We start from the raw sequence: 19,479 nt of genomic DNA, 5'->3' as shown, positions 1-19,479 counted from the left end.
TTTTCCTTACAGTTTTTGCCCCGTCGTTAATCGATCCGAGCCTGTCAGTTACTCTGCTATGGACTGAACATCTGACCCCATAATGCCCATGCTATCCATCTTCTGTGTGGAAGCTGTAACCAGATCTTCAATTATCAGGATTAGATCTCAATCAAAACTTTACGTCGTAATTGTCTATAAGAAAGACTACTCAAAAGGACGTATTCATGCCAGCCTGTTGGTATTAAGAGGTACTAGGGACCGTAAATCCCAAAAATTATGTATACATAAGGGCAAGACATCTCCAAAAACAATTCGCAACAAAAGCAGATAACGCCATTCCTAAGCGATAGCCAAAGGCAAAGGTAAAAATCTCAAAGGAAAAACAATATTGAACATGAAAAAGTAGAAGGCTGGGCGGCCGTTGAGCGATCGTGTATTACACGGCACTCATAGCGTTGGCCATGAACGCCGCTAGCTCTTTGGCTTTTTCGCCTTGGGTCATCGTGAAGTGGTTGGCACCCTCCATGATAGTGATACCACCAACATTTTCTGGGCCGACGAGGGTGTCCCAGCCGTTCGGACCAAGATCGGTGCGGTTGTTGAGCAGCCACTGCATCTCGCGGGGGTCAGGGCTGCCATCCTCGGCCGGCGCCGGACGAGTATCTCCAGGCTTGGAGCAAACGCCATCCTTAGCCCAGACCATGAAGGTCTTGGGGGTCTTGGAGGCGAGCTTGGGGTCCGAGAAAGGGAACGGAGATGCTTTGTATGCGTCCAGGGAGTCGATAAAGGCCAGGAAGTGCGGTAGCAGCCACTTTGGTGGAGGAGCCTTGCCCTCGCCGAATAGGCCGATCGAGTCAAAGAAACTGTACAGACGTGGAGGCAACTTCTGCAAGCCAATCGGGAATGGCGAGTCAAGCAAAAGCAGACGTTCGACTCGCTCACCTTCCTCAAAGATCAAGTGGCGCGCGGCGTCGTAGGCGCAGATGCCGCCAGCAGACCAGCCTCCGAAGTTGTACGGGCCTGTGGGCTGTCGTCGGCGGATCTCGGCCACGTAAGGGATCGTGAGCTCGTCCAGGCTGTATTTGAGGTTCTCGGGAGTTCGCATGTATGGGCAATTCAGTCCGTACACACACACATTTGGCGAGACACCTGGGATGGTCGCGTACGATGTAGCCGAACCGGAGCCATCGGGGAACAGGAATAGCTTTCTGGTGGCTGTCTTGGGGTTGCCTTGCAGAAGAATCGAAGTTGCCGGCGGATGCTGAATGGTGGATGTGGCTGTTGGCTTGCGAGTTTCGATGGGGAGTTGCTCAGGGATCTTCATGGGCTCACCAGCCACTGACTTTGGCTTCAAGTCCAGTGTGGCTTCGATGTCGTCGATGGTTTCATTCTCAATGAAGAACTCTCCCGGTAGGTCAATGTCCAGGTTCTCGCGAATCTTCCCGAGAACAGTGAGTGACATCAGGGAATCCAACCCCATCTCGGCCAGATTTGCGTCTCCTTGAAGCTCCTCAGGTTCGATGCCAATTTCTTCTGCCAGTATTGAACGGATTTCCTTCATACTGTCGTTCTGCACCAGCTGCATGGACTTGTCGTGAGCAGGTGTCGGAATTCCACTCGTGTTAGGCGACGAGAAGTCCGTATCAGAGACAGAAGAGGAAAGATCGGCTTCGCTGCTGGATCCGTCGCTGCTGTTTTCAACAGGAGACATCTGGGCCAGAAGGCGCTTGAAGTCTTTGATGGTGGGATGGTCCACAAATACCGAAGAATCCAGATCAAGGCTTATCTCCTCACGGTACCGGCCAGTAACCGTTAACGAGAGCAGAGAGTCAACTCCGTAATCTGCGAAGTTGAGATCATCCGTCATGTCACCCTCGGACAGCCCAACTTCCTCGGCCAGGATAGCGAGAGCACGAGCAGTCACGCTTGGGCCGGCAGACTTGGGAGTTGTCGCAGGGCTGGCGCGAGTCTTCTTGGCTGGAGCTGCCCTCGATTTCTGGACATCGATGGGCGGTGGCGTGGACTTCGCTGCTGGCTTCGGTGCAGGAGCTCCAGCAGGAGGAAGAACTGTGTCCAGGATCTTCCGAGCCAAAGCTTGGAACTATATTCCGTTTTGTTAGTGCATTTACAAAAAGAGACAAGGGTAAGATCAAGTACCTTTACACCGCCATACACCGCGACGATATCATCACCATCAAAGAGGTAGACATCGCCCGCCCAGATCGAGTCCCGCCAAGGCTGCATCCTCACATATGACCGGTAGGTGACGTTCGGATCAAACTTCTTCAGGCAACGCATTGAATCCCAGCCGTGGTTGACGAAAACTGTGTTTTTCGAGTCTGTTGCATCGCTAGCATTCATAATGAATCCCGACAGGTGACCAATGCTGTCGATCCAAAATGGGTTCCGATGGAAGTTGCCCGGCGGTGCCTGAAACTTGACCAGTGCAGTAGCCTCGTGTTGATCGCTGTCCAGAATGACCTCCCGCATAGACTTGTAGTTGTCATCGTACTCAACCAGAGCAGCGAACAATTTGTAGACCATTCCGTGCTTCATTCGGTGTGCCTGACCAGACACAGTGCTCTCCTGGAGATGCTGGATGCTTCTCTTGATAAGATAGGCATTGCGCTTCCATTCCTGCTCAGAAGCGCTGGTGTCAAAGAACTTGATCAGACAGCTGGCATGATCAATGATCTTCTTGCCCTCTGGTGTCACAGACCACACCTGGACCTTAGCAACTTCCGTCGCCCAGTTTGCAGTGGCCGAAACTCGGAATAGCTGCTTGCCACCCTTGGCAATAAGTGGCTTTGGGACCGTCACGTCGCAGACATCAAGGCCACGCTCCTTCAAATCGGGCTTGTACTTGTCCACCAGGTATTCACCAAGTGTCTGGGCGATGTCCGCGTACAGCGACTGATTAAGGTTAGTTTATGACTTTTCAGTAGACTATAAGACTGAGTACTTACCGAAGGGCAGAGAGCAGCTCCGTTGACTTTGTGACCTTGGATAACGCGGTTCAACTCTGGGTCGGCGATGTCATTCTCGATGACAACAGTGGCTGCTGTGTCAGAGTTGCTTGTCTCGACAATTTTCTGAGCCGAAGACGTCAAGAAAGTGGACACAGGCGCGGCTTCAACCGCCGGTGTGGCCGGTGCACCCTTCAACAGACAGAAATTGTTGGTGTATGGAATCCAGTAGTTCTTCAGGTCCCACTTATAAGCGGGGAGTGGGAGAACCTGGTGACTGGAGCTGAAGTCCTGGTGATATTCCTTCCAACGCAGATCAATTCCAGCCATGTAGAGAGCGGACAGGCTGTTCGAGAGCACCTTCCAAGTATCCTCTTGACGGCGAAGAGAAGCTACTGTGGCTGCCTGAGGACCGAATGTCGACTTGACCATCCCAGAGCAAACGGGGTGTGAGCCAATCTCAACCCAAAGAGTCTTGTCATTCATCAGATTGGCATGACGGGTGGCCTCTAAAGCACCCAAAAAGTTGACAGTCTCCCGGCAGTGGCGTGTCAGGTAGCCGGGACCAAGCAGATCTGCATTCGCCTCCTTGATAACGTCTCCGAGGAGGGCGGACACAAATGGGATTGTCGGCTCATGGAATGTCACACCTTTACCAATGTCCGCCAGGCTTTCCAGAATAGGCTCAACCTGAACAGAATGGAACGCAAATGGGACCTTTAGCTTAGTAGCCTTCAAACCTTCATTTGAAAGCTTCTCTGCCACCTCGTCTATCTTGTCACTTGCACCACTGACAACGGTCTCTGCGGGGGCGTTGATACAGGCAACCTCAGCTGCCTCATTTTCAATGAACTGCTTGACTTGTGCCGCAGAAGCCTTGACAGCCAGCATAGCATGAGTTCCAGCCTGGCATTGTTCGGTGAGAAGCTGAGCCCGTCGGCCAGAGAGGTAGATCGTATCACTAGTGCTCAAAACACCAGCAGCATTGAGAGCGGCATATTCTCCGAGACTGTGTCCAAGGACAAAAGAAGGCGTAACGCCAAGAGATATCCAGTACTTGGTCAGCGCCATCTGCAAGCAGGTCGTGCCAAGCTGGCTGATGACGGGACCTAGTTCTTCAATTGGAACACTTCCTTCGACCAAAGGCATAATAGAAGGGAATCCCTGACTTTGTCCAATGCGATCCAGATGCTGAATGTGAGCACGGAATGGCGAACAGCTCTCGTAGAGCTGGCTTCCCATGCTGGTGTATTGTGCTCCCTGGCCAGTGAAGACGAATCCAATACCCGGTGCAGTGGCAGGAACCGGGGTGATATTGTCGCGGTTGGCGCTATCCGACAAGGCATTTCTCACTTCGTCCAAGGTAGACCCTGTTGCGACGACTCTGAACGGGTGGTGAATGCGTCTTGCCGTAGTGGTGTAGGACAGATTGGCAAGAAGGCTAGCGTGATTGACATTGAACATATTCTTGTTGGTGTCAATGTACTGCAACAATGCATTGGTGTTGTTCTTCAGCGCGGATTGTGACCTCGCCGAGACAGCCACAGTGTGCACAGATCGAGGGTCTTCTGTGACCTGCTCACGCAGGGGCGCATCCTCCATCAGGATTGCTGTATTACCACCAGCAGCTGAGAAGTTGTTGATGAACGTCTTCCGCTTTCCTCCTTCTGGTCTTTGCCATGGTGTGGGCTTAAGGGCGATATGCACATTTCGCTGCTGGAAATCCGTCGGGAAATTGTGGTTGATTTTTGTCTTGATACCACAGTGGGGAGGGATCATGTTCTTTCGCATCATCATCAGTACCTTAATCAGGGCGCTAACGCCTGAGGCGGATTCTCCGTGGCCAATGTTCGCCTTCGCTGAACCGAGATGGAGAGACTGTGTCGGACCGCGGCGGTAGTCAGGAGCAAATACATCCAGCACGGATTGCATTTCAACAGCGTCCCCTGCCTGGGTACCCGTTCCATGCATGTCGATGTAGCTGACTTCCTTCGGGTCGATATTAGCCTCATTTAACAACTTGTCGAAAATAAAGGCCTGTGCTCCAGCATGAGGACGAGTAATTGAAACGGCTTCGGCGGAGTGGTTTGTGTAAGCTCCCGCGATCACACCGTAGATTGGGTCGTTGTCAGCTTGAGCATCTTCCAGTCTCTTTAGGACGATCGAGCCAATGCCATCGGCTCTGCAATAACCATCCGCTCCATCATCAAACGTGTTACAGTTTCCAGTACGTGACAAGAAATGGCCACGATCAAGACCGGCGTGGTTGTCTGGGTTCGTCAACACATTGACGCCACCCGCAACTGCGGAGTCACACTCGTTTCTCCAAAGAGAATTGCAGGCAATATGTATAGCTGCAAGGCTTGAAGAGCAAGCGGTGTCAACGCTGACGCTGGGGCCGCTGAACTTGAAGTAGTAATTGATGCGACCAGGAGTGAATGCACGGTTACCACCTGGAATGAAGTAGGTGTCGATGTCTTGACCACTGTTGATTTCACGGTAGTCGTCACTAGTCATTCCGTAGAAGACACCAACTCGGTTCTTCTGTGTGGATGGAGTGCTGTCCGGGATGAAGCCAGCCATCTCGAAAGCCTCGTAAGCCGTAAGAAGAGCAAGTCGTTGAGCTGGATCTGCCTGCAGTGCTTCACGCGGGGACATATTGAAAAAGCGAGGGTCAAATAGCCCAGGCTCGTTAATCCAGCATCCGTACTGAACCTTGCTGGTGTTTCTCGTGTTGCCTTCCATGTCGACATGTGCCTTCACATCCCAACGCTCCGGTGGCACTTCCCGGTGTACATCAAGTCCCTTATACAGGAGATCCCAGAAGGCTTCCGTATCAGCAGCTTCAGGAAACCTACCCGAAAGGCCGATAATTGCGATTTTAGATTGGTCGGAGCGGCCGGTCCGGTTCACACCCTCAGAATCCTTCTGTACATTACCAATCGTGCTATCAATTTCAATGTTGGAGATGCCAGCTTTCTTCAATCCTGTACATAAACTCTGAGTCGCGGTGCTGGAAATCGGAAGCAGTGTGCATGCCGTTGAACTTGGTGCAAGTGCTGAATGGCAGGAGTCGATAACCTTGTCCCAGCAAAGTTGTCGCAGCAGAATCTCTTCGAGTGAAGTTTTCAACAGACCCTCAAGGCTTTCGGCGCGAATTGGTTTACCGCTTTCGCTTGACAAGATAGAGATCTGAGGAACATAGCTCAGGAATTTCTCCGAGGGCCACGATTTGAGAATCCGATGAACGTCCCTGCTATCATAAAGGTGCGATGCATGGTAAGGGCCATGAATCGGGACCCTAACAGGCTTATATTCCTTGGGGAGACAAGTATCGACAAATCGATCCAGGAACATCGGTGGGCCACTGATAGTCAAACCATTGGGGCTAATGGCGCTGATATAAGGCCGAGAAACATGCGGCAAGGCCTGTGAATAGTTTAGGTTTTGTTTATGTTTTTGAATTTGCAGGGGACGACATGACAAACTCACATTTTCGTTTGAAAACTTTTGGATCAATTCCTGGGCCTCTAGCTCCCGCAGTCCAGAAACCAAAACAGACCAGCTTGGCGAAGACGACTTGTTCCACTCTAGAGATTGCTGCACCTTGACAACAGACATACCAAGTCGTAGAGCTAGAACTACCGTCTCAACGCCGACGGGAATAAGTTCTCCGACGGTTTTTGAGGAGCTGACAGCGGCAGCTGCTAGTTGACCAGTACAGAGGCCCACAATGCAGCTGTCAGATCCTGATGGATACATGTGACCAAGGTCACCATAGTAGCTAGGTTAACGTTAGCGACACTGCCTTTAACCATAAAGGGTGTCAAGATAAGCTTACTGGATGAAGCATCCCAGCTGGTGGATGGTTGTCAACGTGCTCTCCAGCGCGGGATTCGGCCCCGACTCGCGGTATCTGGCGAGAAGGTCGACGATGCTTGTGAAACGGGGGAATACCTGCCGCTCGGACTGTGGCAGCTTCGTAACCTCTTCGCGTACTGCATGGTAGCACTTCTGGAAGAAGGCTGACAGCAACGAGTCATTCTTCGCATGCAACAGACGACGAAGGCCTGAGTCAAAATCAGCGGTCTGATCTCCGAAGAGAAATACACGACCGGTGCCTTCCATTGTCAGGCTTTGTTCCACTCAGTAGAAGTGAAATTCTACAAAGGAAGAAGGAAAATGATTCCAGGGCCGCAATTTGGCAGACAGCATACTTTAATACACGCGGGAGTATAATATCCACGTAGTGGGTCGAGCTTCGACCAGTCCAAAAGCGCACATCATGGGTCTATGAAAACCCGCAGTGGCCTAGATCTGGAAGGACTTTGAACTCTGTTTTCCTATGCAGGCCATCGACCTGGAATTTGCGGTACAACCACGGCTCCATCTGCCTCAGAGGTCGTCTTCCTTGCTCCTCAGTCCGAGGCATTGGCTCCGGTACAGTAGATCAAGTTCGTTTGGCCACGACCAATGCCACCGTTACCGCGCGAGTGTGAACTGTAAATTTTTATTGTACCCTGGATTGCCCATAGGACCCTGAAAACTTGTATGAAATTGCAAAGGTACGGGCAAATCCTGGTCCCCGAATGCTGTTTGCGGATAAAGGAGTAAGGGATACCTGGATTTAAGCTCACTGTGGCTGAAGTATGACACAAGGATCTAGGGCCAAGGATAATGAGCACGCCGGAAAGAGCATAAGAACAGAGGGGCCTGTTGAGGACGATGGAGGAAGTTGCATTCGATAGCTGTTTTCGGAAGGTTACACCCGAAGCTCCGGGTCACGTGAATATCAAGCCCTAGGAAGTTCACAGCCAGAACCTCACGAATTTTAACAACTGGGGCGAAAGGGGCTAGAAAGGTTCATCTCCATATTATTAAAAAGAAAATCCAGGGACAGTAGACACAGCAGGTACAGCAGGTATATCAAGAACAGTACACTAGACTTCCACCAGACCGCCCTCAGGTGTGACTTTAGGACCCTCTCCAAGGCTGAGTCTCGTCTATCACAATGTAACTATGGAAACTTTTAGTAATATAATTGCAGATCTTGCTGAGAAGATCTTGGCGTTTTGAGAGATTATCAACGCCAGATCTATGCGTCATGACTTACTTCTGTTGAGCCTCAAGAGGCAGCAGTCAACGAAAATATACCTCTGGAACCTCCATAAGTCTCAAGTCTGGATGAAGCGCCGCCACTATGCCATCTAGAACATGATTCGAACTATTACGACGGTTATTGATGCAATATTATTGAAGTGAAACATCGAGTGATTTCAATTCCGGAACGCGGAGGTAGAAGAATACTGGTCAAGAGGAGTAAATTCGGGACTAGGCAACTTTGCTGTAAAATGATAAGCATATCAAAGTGAGTATCTCGGAGTCCAGCAGCCGGTGTATGGAACCAGAAATTCTTGAGATCACTGGAAATGCTCACGTTGCGTCCAGGAAGAATTCCAAGTGGCTCGATCACGATGAGCCCGATCGCGGGTGGGTCATGATCGCCCGCGGAGCGGGATCTCCTTCCCCTCCAGAACGCCGAAAACAGCGGGCAATCAAAAAGCAGAGAAAATTCGAAGGAAACATCTAATTAGTATAGAAGCATTAGTATTGGGTGGTATCAACAATTATTATAGCTGGTTCTACTGTGGTTGCCGAAATGCAATGCAAATCTCAAGAGGTATATCGTAAATTCAAACATCGAAAAAAAAAAAAAATATGTGCGGTAGATGAAGCTTTATCACTCCTTCCGTTGGTATCCCTGACAAGCCTGTGGGTTCTCATGCTCCTGTGATTGCACTATTTCCAGTTCGTCTTCAGGGAAATCTTGATTCCAAGTGCCTATGGTGTCCTCGTCTTCATCGTAGCTTGAGGAGCCCTTTTGGTCTTTGTTAGTCACAATAGGCTTTCGGGACCATCCATTTGCGTTATCCACCCCCGTGTCATTTGGATAGTCGTTAGGGTCAGAAGATCCGGACTCTTGCCCTTGGGAATCTGTATGCCCATATTGACCGTAGGGGCCTGGTTGTGCCTGCTCACTAGTTTGGCCCTGATACCCGTTGTAGGCCCCTGGAGGTGCCTGAGGCCACTCATCAATGCCATCCAGGATAGCAACCGCCATTCCGTTAGCCATGTGAGTTTCGATGTGGCAGTGGAACAGGAATGGCCCCGGATTGACCACCTGATATCGCAGCATCATCCAAGTTGGACCAGCAGGTCCTTGCGCAAGGAAAGTATCTCTCATTTGAGGGTTTTCCATGTGGAAAAGGTCAGGGCGCTCGGCAGCGGCCTCTTCGGTGCTAGTCCAGTTGAATATCCCCGGGCCAACGCCCAGGATGTAAGCCTTACTGGAGTGCTTGTGCATAACGTGAGGAGCTTGGATCGCTGGTGTGTCGGGCATGTCACCGAGCTGCAGCAGAACATCGACCCAGGTTCCGTTTATGGTCTTAATGACGACCTGTTCCTCTAAATTGTTCGTGGCATCCAGGTCGTAGAGGATCGGGTCATCCCAATTAGCCATCATGTCGTACAGCCCACCGCCAGAGGATGTCCACTTATAGGACGCACCCCAGCGGCCAAGGGTAAGATTTATCAGCTGATCGGCATACTTGGGAATGGTGACGGCAGGATAGGGCTTTATGTCTTTCGGATCCAAAGGTACGACAGAAGCAGAGGTGTTTCTACCACCGTAGTCCACGTAAGCATCAGACGGTGTGGTATTTTGGGAACCCTTATATCGTAGCGTAGCAAAGCCGGAGATAATCTGGTCGCCTTGGTTGCCGGGGATTCGGATGGTGTAATCCTTGGGAGACTTGTCGAGCTTGATCATAGCGGCATATCGCTCACCGTTGTAGATGGGCGCACTTTCGACAAGTAGCGGTTCAATATAACTGCCGTCGACTTCGTAGATGTACATGGGATGTTCGTCAATGGAGAAAATGAAAGCCTTCATTGCAGCCGCACTGATGAACTTCAGACTGACCCAGCTTTCAGCTGGATCGACTTCAATAATCTCGTGTAGACCTTCGGTAGGTCGGCATCCTGAGTTCAGACCTGCGGGGATCTTGCCAGGATCGGTAGGGGGAAAGTTGCCCTGAGTCTCGTATATATTGGGTATACATCTTTTTATAACAAAGAGTCATGAGTTAGTACCTATGACAGGATGTACTCTAAGTTACTACTCACCCTTTGTCAGACAGCGGCACGTTTGCAATGGCAGTTTTCAGGTATGGAAGTTCTAGGCTCGAGATTGTCGTGGTCCCAGGGCAGTACACAGCTCCACGGCCGTTGACCAAGATACTGTCCATGCATCTAAATGAGAGTCAGTAACAATCTCATTTTGACCAAAAATATACAACTTACACGACATTTAGACGACTGTCCACTTGTACCTGTTGGTACTGCTCAGAGGTCAAGTGGTCCCAATCGGACAGCATAACAAGGCGAGGATTTTGCTCTGCTCGCTGCATAGCTTGAATATCCTGAGGGTTACTTGAAATTAAGCTGAATGGTTGAGGTACATCGGGAGCCGGTCTGTATTGATTAGATTTACGAAAGACCGTGGGGTTGGGATAGAAGCTTACTTGATCGAGATCGGACCATAGAGACCATCCATAATCTGGGAGCGAGCATGAGAATGGTACCAGTAGGTTCCATACTGAGTAGCTGTCCATTTATATGTCCAGCTCTGTCCAGGTTGAATGGGCGTCTGGGTAAGCCCGGGTACACCATCAGACCATGGAGTGTTGTGCTGTTCAATCCCGTGAAAATGCATGGTTGTGTTGAATGGCATGTTATTGTGGACAGTAAACTAGAGGGGAGGTAAGTTAACCACTGTAATATGAACGTCTGTTCACTTCTCTGACTTACTTCCACATCATCACCCTGGTCTAGACGCAGCTCAGGACCGGGAAATTGGCCGTTCATGAATACCATTTCCCGCACGTTGCCATCAGGAGCACCTTGCTGCCAGGTGAGGCTCACGTCAAAGTAAACCGGCTTGGCCCACACCAAAGAAGGCATGAGCCCAGGTGTGGCAAGGGCAAGTAAAGTTTTTAGCAATGCCATAATGCTGATGATCTTAGTTGGCTCAAGGAAGGCCAAGTGCTGTTTGGGTTAAGTCGGTGCTCAGATGGCGTGGCGTCTACAGGCTGGAAAAATATTCCATGTCAAGTGTGGGAGTAGGAAGGTATTTTTATAAGGAATGGTATTATACAATTGCCTCCAATGCCAACCGGCACTTATGTCCATGGCCCTATCCACGGAAGTGCCTTAAATGCCCGAAAGTATGTTTGCTTGCATATTTGACAAAACTAGGGGAAACATGACCTTGTTTTCTCCTGCTTGACAAATTTGCATTATTGGTCAAATGCCTCTCTATGGCCGCGGTCCTGTCAGTCTCGCGGGCCCTGGAATGCTAAGGAAGCTGGACCACAACATGTTCTGCCCCTGCCGTGTAGTTGTTGTTCCTGTTGTCATGCAAGGAGGTAGAACTAGATTTCCGTATTCGGAGTGTTGTTTTTGTTTGAGGTTGACCGGCATTCCTAGCATGGAATGCCAGATATCCCTGATTTTCCACCCGAGTAGTAATCTCAAGCAAGCCGGGTCGGTGGCTCACAATGATGGTTCTTGAGGGTTCCGATTATGAGCATGGTGGGAACTGATGTGCAGCCGAGTATCGTGGAAGCCCCATGGAATACTGACCCAATAAAAATGAATACTAGAAACCCATAGTTCTATATATATTTCAATAAGGTGATGCGGTGTGGATTCAGCTAGCCCCCGATGTCTGTGTTTGTGATGTTGCCGCCGACGGTTGCCATGGCGGCAGAGGGAGATGGCGATTGCATCAGCCCAATGAATTGGCTGGGGAGACAAAAGACTCAATGCAATAAATGTAGTCAATCTGTGCGAGAGAAACCCTCCAGAAAAAACTTAATTAGTAGTAGAAATGAAGTTCATCATCTCCCTCAAGTGAAGCTCAGGCCGCCTTTAAGCTTATCGATAGGCGACGCCGGCGCTAGTCCTGTTTGGGCGACATGTAAACACACCACTCGCTCTCACCGTCTTCACTGCCATCTACTCCCAGCTCTCTGCCTTGTCCACCCAGCCAACCCAGGCACCCCCTCTGTCGCTCCCTGTCGCTCTTTCTGTGTCTTTGATTGCTCAGCATAACGATTGCGTGAGATTCATGCAACTTTGTTAATTCCTGCGCACCTTGCGACTCAAACCCGAACCCCGTTTTCCTCCCAACTCGGTCTACGTCAGACTCTATCATATCGGCGGTTCATCTTTGTTTCGCCAATTGAAGACTATCTCCGACCTTAACACAGATCTCCTCTGGACGGCTACGGGTCTCCGCTGGTCGCCATGGCGGCCACCTCGCCGCAGTTGCCACTGCGCTTCCCATGCTGGTGCCGAGCGGTGTACTCATGGGGCGGAGAGACGACACGCGACCTGGGCTTTGTGGAGGGCGACTTGATTGAATGTTTGAATGCAGGCGACGGACAATGGTGGATGGGCCGTCTGCGCCGAGACAGGCGTGCGGTTGGGCTCTTCCCATCCAACTTCGTCGAGCTCCTCAGCGAGGACTTTGTCCCCGTTAGTCGGTCTGCCAGCCCAATGGTTCAAGCAACCACATCTCCTATCAACAATCCTACGGCGGCCCCCAAGAAACAGAAAACAGTGTTCCGGAAGCCCTTCCAGGCCCATAGAGAGGCCGTTGCCCCCTCGTCCCAACTGGCCCGCAATGGGACAACCTCAACTGTTACAAGCAATATTCCACAAACGCCCCCCGAGATGGCTCTGTTCCGCGAAGCGTCAAACCGCTTCGTACCCATGCATCCCAAGTCAAGAATCAAGGCTCCTTGTCCCGAACGTCGCCTGTATCGCGTCCCTCCTCACGTGGTGCTTCTCCCCTCTCACCCCGTTCTTCGCAAGAGCCTGAGGAATCATCCGCCATGATGCCGAGACACAGCACGTCTTCTTCTCGCCCTTCTTCGCGCGAAGTCTCGCCTTTGGCACTACAGGAGCCTGAAGAAGACTCGCCTCCTCCACCCCCACCGCCGCCGCATCGGGTCGCAGTGAGTCGCGCACCCTCGCCCTCTCCGCAGCCTCCATTACACTCTGCTCGATCAGGATCACATTCTCCTCAGCCACCAATGCACCCTTCTCGGCAGCCATCACCTCGGTCATTGGCCCCTTCGCCCACGCCTTTGATGATGAATGACCGCTATGTGACATTCTCTCGCACGCCATCACCAGCAGCCCTTTCGATGCACTCAGCGAAATCCGAACAATCAGATGTCAATGGAAACACCCCATCCCCGCTTCGCGACGCAATGGAGGATGTCATGACCTCTTTGCAAGATATGGGCATGCCGCGACAAGCCCCGTCTCCCTCTCCCCCACCTATGTTCAACAACCCTTGGTCGCCCGATGCGTATGATGAAATGCGTGGAGGAAAACAATCAGACGACAAGGGCCGACCTGTGACATCACTAGGGTTTGATGGGAATAAAGACCAGTACAATGACGGGCTTATGCATCGCAATAGCATCGCCACACAAGACAATTACATGGAGGGCCCACCTCAACTGAACAACTATGTCCAGAGGATGGAAAGCCGTCTCCGTCAGTTAGAAGACCAAAACAGGCCGCCTGAGGATGAAGATGCTCCTCCCCCACCTCCACCCAAGCACGCTACCTATCATCCTCGGCACAATTCCATTCCGGCACAATACCCGCGTCTGAGAGCTCAAAAATCCGGACAGGACTTGAGAGGAGACAACCTTAGCCGAACCTTTACCTACAAATCGACAACCACGGATTCTTCCAGTGGCGTGCAAAGTATTGGCACCAGCATGACGGTCAGTACAGACAAAACAAGTCAAAGTCTGATGAGCGGCCCATCTGCTGGAGGCTTCAGTGCGACCAGTGCCGGCAGCTTTGCAAGACGGAATTTTGGTGACCGGCCAAATACAGCTATGGACTCCATCCGGTCCCGGGGGTTCAGCGATGCTGGAAAGCGACCAGAAACACCCTTGACGGGCATCTCGTATCATTCCAGCCATAACACATCCCGGCAGGGCGCATCTTCGGCCATCCCATGGTCATCGGCAGATACAGATGCAGGGGAGCCTTCTGGCGTCTTTGGCGGCCTTTCCACCCCGAAGGGCAAGAAACAGGGCTTCTTCAAGAAGATTCTTGAATCTGCCAAAACTGGAGCAGCAAGCGCGAGGAGCAGCATTTCTGTTGGCTATAGCGATCGGTCACAGTCCCCAACGAAAGGGAACAGATTGGCTGGTGCAGTGTCGCCTCTCCTCATGTCCCAGTCCAGCAAGGACACGACCCGAGATACAGTACCTGCAAACAATCCTGTTGACTGGGTTCAGGTCCGCCGAGATGTCAACCGTGCCTCTTCTCCCAGCCGGAATGAGCGGATTGAGCGGGCTGAGCGATGCCAGATGCTTGATCATCCGGTGATCTATGCGGTAGAGGAACTCGGTGAGACCGCGGAAGGTGATGAAAGCATTGATGGACTACCCATCAGTGAGCCCACGAATTTCAACGCGCCAAACCTTGGCCTCGTTGACAAGAGTGCCCGCTTCGTGAACAGTCTTCCACCCATGACGAATCCGATGAGTTTGGCCCAGGGATACATTTGCCGTCCCTACAAGAGTGATGTGCAACGGTTGCGTGCAATCTTCACTTGGGTCAGCGAGAAGATTGCCTGGGAGGAGCCCGTTGATGGTCTAGATGTTGACCTGAAAAGACTTCTGCAGGCCAAACGCGGTAATCCGCAAGAGATTGCTCTGCTTGTCAATGAGATGTGCGCCGCTGTTGGTCTTCACTCAGAGACAATCCATGGATTCCTCAAGACTCCCGGAGACACCCTGGACCTGGACAGTCTCTCACGTCCTAACCACTGGTGGAATGCGGTTCTTGTCGATGGCGAATGGCGCTTCATGGATTGTGCGCTCGCTAACCCGACAAACCCTGTAAGGACCAAATTCGTCACCAACAATTCCGCAGTGGCTGAGAGCTGGTACTTCCTGGCACGACCGCTTGAGATCTGCTACACCCATGTACCTATGTACCCGGAAGCACAACATATCTGTCCTCCAATATCACCAGACGTCCTGTTGGCTCTTCCAACCGTCTGCCCTCCATTCTTCAAACTGAACGCCCAATTTCCGGATTACGATACCAGTCTGATCCGCCTGGAGGGATTGGAGGTAATGCAGATCCGTCTTGTGGTCCCCGCAGATGTTGAATGCGCGGCTGAAGTCGAGTCACCTGCATTCGCTTGCGATGCCGATGGTGATTTCTTCGAGAGTGGTGACATTGTGCGCAAACGAGCGCTAGTCCAGCCGGACTGGTACGGCGGCCAAAAGCGGATTACTGTCAAGGCTGTGCTCCCAGGCGATGAGGGTCAGGGTGTACTGAAGGTATATGCTGGCAAGAAGGGGCTCATGCATTCCAGCCGCGATATTCCTCATCCATTGGCACTGGCCCTTCCAATCTTCCACACCGGAGAGAACCCACCATACGAATTTGTCTTGCGCCATCCCACGCCTCATGCCCAGCGGCATGATCTTTACATCATGCAACCTCAATGTTCCCGGCTGGCCGTCAATAATACCTTTGTCTTTGCCGTTCGCCAACATCCTTCGTCCGGTCCGCCTCCCCCTCCCTCTAAAGATAATGAGTTCGTATCCAACGGCCGAACTTCGCCATCCATATTTACGCGCCCGTCAAGTGCCCTCAGCATGGTTTCCAGCACTGCCGGCGCATCTACAATCTCGAGCGGCTCAAACGAGTTTTCTGCGTCAACCTCGGCTATCTCGTCCGCAAAATCCGGTTCCGGTCGAGAAAAGCCAGCGAAACTGGCAATCCAGTCTCCCTCTGGGAAGATTCTACGCCTCACCCGTAAAGCTGAGCATATGATCAGCAGCCTTGATACTGGCGGCACTTCCATGAGCGACGCCAATGGCGAGGGCAGTGTCTGGGAGACTGTCATCAAGATCGGCGAGCGCGGCGTCTGGCGCGGACTCGTGCTCGCAGACCGAGTCGCGCGTTGGTGCGTCTTCTGCGAGTGGGAGTGTAACTAATTTTTGATGTGTTTAATCTTGGAGTTGGCACTGAGCATTTTCCTTCCCCTGCATTTCATTTCCTTCTTCTTCTGCATATCTTGGTTTGATTTAGCTGGGGCTCTCGTCTCTGTTTGACCATATCTTTCTTGTTTCATTCTATGGGCATTTGCATCAGCTCGGCTGGCTTGGGGTCCTGCATCCATTGCATTCTGCCATTCAACCCTTGGTGGATGGAGACATAATAAATAAGCATTTTGAGAGAAATAAAATCTGCATTTTCGTATTCTAAGTTGGCCAGTTGTAGATATGCCTTGTCACACCGAAGAGAGCAACGTCGTCTCTATTTAACTCTGTGTTTCTAGAGATTCGCCATTGCGGTGCGAAGCAGCGGCGCAACCTGCTTTCGACTTGCCGCCACATTAGTCTGCACCCATAATCCTCTCCAGAAAGGAGAGTCCCCATTAAGCTCGTCCCGGAGACCATCTGTCACCACGGGACCAATGTCACCATCCAGCAGCGACCAATCAACCAGCCCGAGCTGCTCCGCTGCCTGAGAAACAAACCTCTTGGCTCCCTCGACAGCTGTACCGTTGTCATTCACCGAACAGATAAAAAGCTCTCGACAAAAGCGGTCGTTCCCAGTTGTGAAAGCGGTCATGATGATGACCACATCCAACTGCCTATCCTGTGCCACAGCAAAGGAACGAATGGCATCCAGGAACTTGTCTGACCCGCCAGCCTTTCGAATAATCCACGGTATTGACTTGACAGATGAACAGAAACCAAGCTTGACGCGCTCTCCCGACGACTGCGCTGTCTCAGTCCAGTCCTTGAAATCACGATCCAGAATCTCGTCCAGTGTAAGGAGATCCAGACTGTTCTGCTTCGTGTCAAGGACGCTCCTGTAAAATGCCCCCACGTCCCATTTCGCCTCCGCGGTAGCATCCTTCAAGATACGAGACTCAACCAGCCGCCGGAGCAGTTCCACAGCTTGGACATCGACGCCGGTCACTTTGCCTTCGGCGGTGAGGTTCGAGGTGTCGATGACCACAGCAGCCAGAGCCAGTTGGGCAACCTGCGCAAATTCATCTGCGTCCCCAGCCCATAGACCTCGCCGTTCCAACTCGTTTGCAACAAGGGAGGCGCATGACCCAGGCCCTGGGTGGATAACCAGCGGCTGGCCAGCCGGGAGTGCGTCAGCGCGAGGCATAAAGTCCTCGTCTACATGATGATCAATACACCCCAGGGTGCAAAACTCCACTTGTCGCAGACCATTCAGAGCTCCGCGGCCTACTTCCGTGTCTAAACGGAGCGGCATCGCATTCCAATCAACTAACGTCGCGTCTGCGACAAGTGGTGTCTCCACATGTTGGGTATCCTTGAGTGTTTGCACAAAGTCCGCGACTGTAACGATATGCTCGCGCAGCAGTGCCCCCGCGGACTCGGGCGTCTCCTCAAACCGTTCTTCTGGGCGCAAGGCAGGGAATTGCGTGGACAGCCACAGGGCAGTCACAAACTCCGGTCGTAGACGGTACAGTTCAGGCCCGGAAGGGATAGTCGGAAGATTCACGAGCGGGACATGTGGGCGCGGCGAGGTAGTGGGAAGACGATTGTCGGCGCAGTAGGAGTAGACGATGGCGGAGATGATCGAGTCGAGGTCTGCGGAGGCATTGCCAATCACGTACACGGGCGAGGACGCAGTGCCGGCGAGGAACTGGAGGTGCGATTGGCGGGCGTGGCGCAGGAATTGAAGCAGGCTGCGCATGGCCGAAGGACGTGGAGGAGGTGTTTTGGGGTTGGAGTTGGAGTTGGAGTTGGAGTTGGGGGGAAGTTGACTGACATCATCTCATCTCTGGAGTTACAAACCACTTCACTACACGTAGTATGATCATGGCAGTCGTGCTGCCGGAGATCTTCGCCCAGATCCCTCGCTACCCACTGCTCTACAACCATTCCTCGCCTATTCATTCCCTCCCGCGCACCTCTCAACGCGCAACCAGCACAACCCCGCGTCTGGCCCTCTTCGCTAAACGCGAAGACCAATCCTCACCACTCGCCTGCGCGGGCAACAAATACCGCAAACTCGAATACATTATCCCCGATATTCTCTCTGTCTCACCGCAGCACCATGACCATGAGCACGCAGAGACACCCACACCCAGCCCCGGCGCCGCTACAACCCTAGTAACAGAGGGCGCCGTCCAAAGCAACCACACGGTCCAAGTCTCGGCGCTCGCCCGGCAACTCGGTCTAAACGCTCTAGTCCTGCTCCAAAAAGGAACAGGCGCTGGGTTCCGCAACGCCAGAGACCCAGACGCCTTCCTGCGCAGCGGCAATGTGCAGATAAACCGCATGCTCGGCGCCGAGGTGCGTGTCCTCGACGAGGGCGATCCACTATCGCGTGATGCAAGACCCGTGCTAGATGCATTGCGCGCCCGCGGACAACGACCCTACTGGATCCCCGGTGGTGCGAGCATGCACGCGCTCGGTGGACTGGGGTATGCGCGCGCGGCGATGGAGATCGCGGTTCAGGAAAAGGAGCTGCGGCTTGGCGGATCAGGACGGTTCGATTATGTGTTTGTGGCGTGCGGGAGTGGGAGTACTGTTGGCGGGCTGGTAGCCGGGTTTAAACTGTACGAGAAGATGCGGACGTCATCTTCGTCGACTGCGTCTTCTTCTTCAGCTACTACTACTGCAAATGCAGCACCGCCGCGACAAATCATCGGCGTGCTCAATTCGCCTACAAATCCCAAACCATACCACGAAGCGCGGGTACTCGCCTTTGCACGCCGCGCGGGGGCACTGATCGGACTGGATCCCGAGACAGATCTGGGGGTGGAGGATGTGCGGCTGGACGATCGGTTCGTGGGCACTGGGTACGGGGTGCTGGATGCGGAGGCGCGCGAGGCACTAGAAACCATGGCCCGAACGGAGGGAGTGATTCTGGACCCGGTGTACACGGCGAAAGTAGCTCGCGGGATGCTGCATTGGGTCCAGCAGGGAGAAGTGGTGGCGGACGCTCGGCGGAACGGGCATCACTCGGACGAGGTGAATGTCTTGTTTATTCATACGGGTGGACAGGCTGCCCTGGGGGCGTATGCGGATGTAATCTAACCATCTGCCCTCTGCACATACTTGGTCAATTGGATGGACGATATAACGAATAGGAATAGCTGCATTCAACTAGTATTACATGGGTTGTTCGACGAGCAAGAACAAAACAAGTAGAGCGAATCCAGCATCTGCCTCAGGTCACAGTCATCACAGAACTTGGGTTGGTATAACAAGAAAAGCAGAAAATCAAAAGGCCACACATCTCATATAGGAAACAAGCATCAGGAAAAGTACATTGGGAAGGAAACAAAGAACTCCCCGGACTCGATTGACCACAGAGACCTCTCCTCTCCGATAAGACTCCGGATTTCAAGTAGAGAAAA

General features: G+C 52.3%; 6 protein-coding genes across 6 annotated transcripts; 3 read left to right on the top strand and 3 right to left on the bottom strand.

The window, feature by feature from the left end:
* Positions 1–418: 418 nt before the first annotated feature.
* Positions 419–7,076, bottom strand: pksP (polyketide synthase alb1; the record flags this gene model as incomplete). The annotated part of the gene is made up of 5 exons (XM_057191710.1): positions 419–2,083; positions 2,140–2,895; positions 2,949–6,377; positions 6,441–6,732; positions 6,790–7,076. The coding sequence occupies 5 exons, from the start codon at positions 7,074–7,076 to the stop codon at positions 419–421; spliced, it is 6,429 nt and encodes a 2,142-aa protein (XP_057056663.1).
* Positions 7,077–8,688: 1,612 nt separating this feature from the next.
* On the bottom strand, positions 8,689–11,015 carry abr2 (laccase abr2; the record flags this gene model as incomplete). The annotated part of the gene is made up of 5 exons (XM_057191709.1): positions 8,689–10,069; positions 10,134–10,259; positions 10,311–10,481; positions 10,532–10,758; positions 10,818–11,015. The coding sequence occupies 5 exons, from the start codon at positions 11,013–11,015 to the stop codon at positions 8,689–8,691; spliced, it is 2,103 nt and encodes a 700-aa protein (XP_057056662.1).
* Positions 11,016–12,317: 1,302 nt separating this feature from the next.
* Positions 12,318–12,911, top strand: N7474_000293 (uncharacterized protein; the record flags this gene model as incomplete). The annotated part of the gene is made up of 1 exon (XM_057191708.1): positions 12,318–12,911. The coding sequence occupies one exon, from the start codon at positions 12,318–12,320 to the stop codon at positions 12,909–12,911; it is 594 nt and encodes a 197-aa protein (XP_057056661.1).
* Positions 12,912–13,108: 197 nt separating this feature from the next.
* N7474_000292 (putative SH3 domain protein (Cyk3)) lies at positions 13,109–16,060 on the top strand (the record flags this gene model as incomplete). The annotated part of the gene is made up of 1 exon (XM_057191707.1): positions 13,109–16,060. The coding sequence occupies one exon, from the start codon at positions 13,109–13,111 to the stop codon at positions 16,058–16,060; it is 2,952 nt and encodes a 983-aa protein (XP_057056660.1).
* A 340-nt stretch (positions 16,061–16,400) lies between these two features.
* On the bottom strand, positions 16,401–17,807 carry N7474_000291 (putative exopolyphosphatase; the record flags this gene model as incomplete). The annotated part of the gene is made up of 1 exon (XM_057191706.1): positions 16,401–17,807. The coding sequence occupies one exon, from the start codon at positions 17,805–17,807 to the stop codon at positions 16,401–16,403; it is 1,407 nt and encodes a 468-aa protein (XP_057056659.1).
* A 119-nt stretch (positions 17,808–17,926) lies between these two features.
* N7474_000290 (1-aminocyclopropane-1-carboxylate deaminase/D-cysteine desulfhydrase) lies at positions 17,927–19,156 on the top strand (the record flags this gene model as incomplete). The annotated part of the gene is made up of 1 exon (XM_057191705.1): positions 17,927–19,156. One exon carries the CDS (start codon positions 17,927–17,929, stop codon positions 19,154–19,156), a length of 1,230 nt encoding a protein of 409 aa, XP_057056658.1.
* Positions 19,157–19,479: the final 323 nt, after the last annotated feature.

This window comes from Penicillium riverlandense, assembly GCF_028828495.1.
Source record: "Penicillium riverlandense strain IBT 135883 chromosome Unknown utg000001l_segment0_segment0, whole genome shotgun sequence".
NCBI classification, from domain to species: Eukaryota; Fungi; Ascomycota; class Eurotiomycetes; order Eurotiales; family Aspergillaceae; genus Penicillium; species Penicillium riverlandense.
Note: the sequence above shows the minus strand (reverse complement) of the source record. Positions and strands in the feature narration are given on the sequence as shown.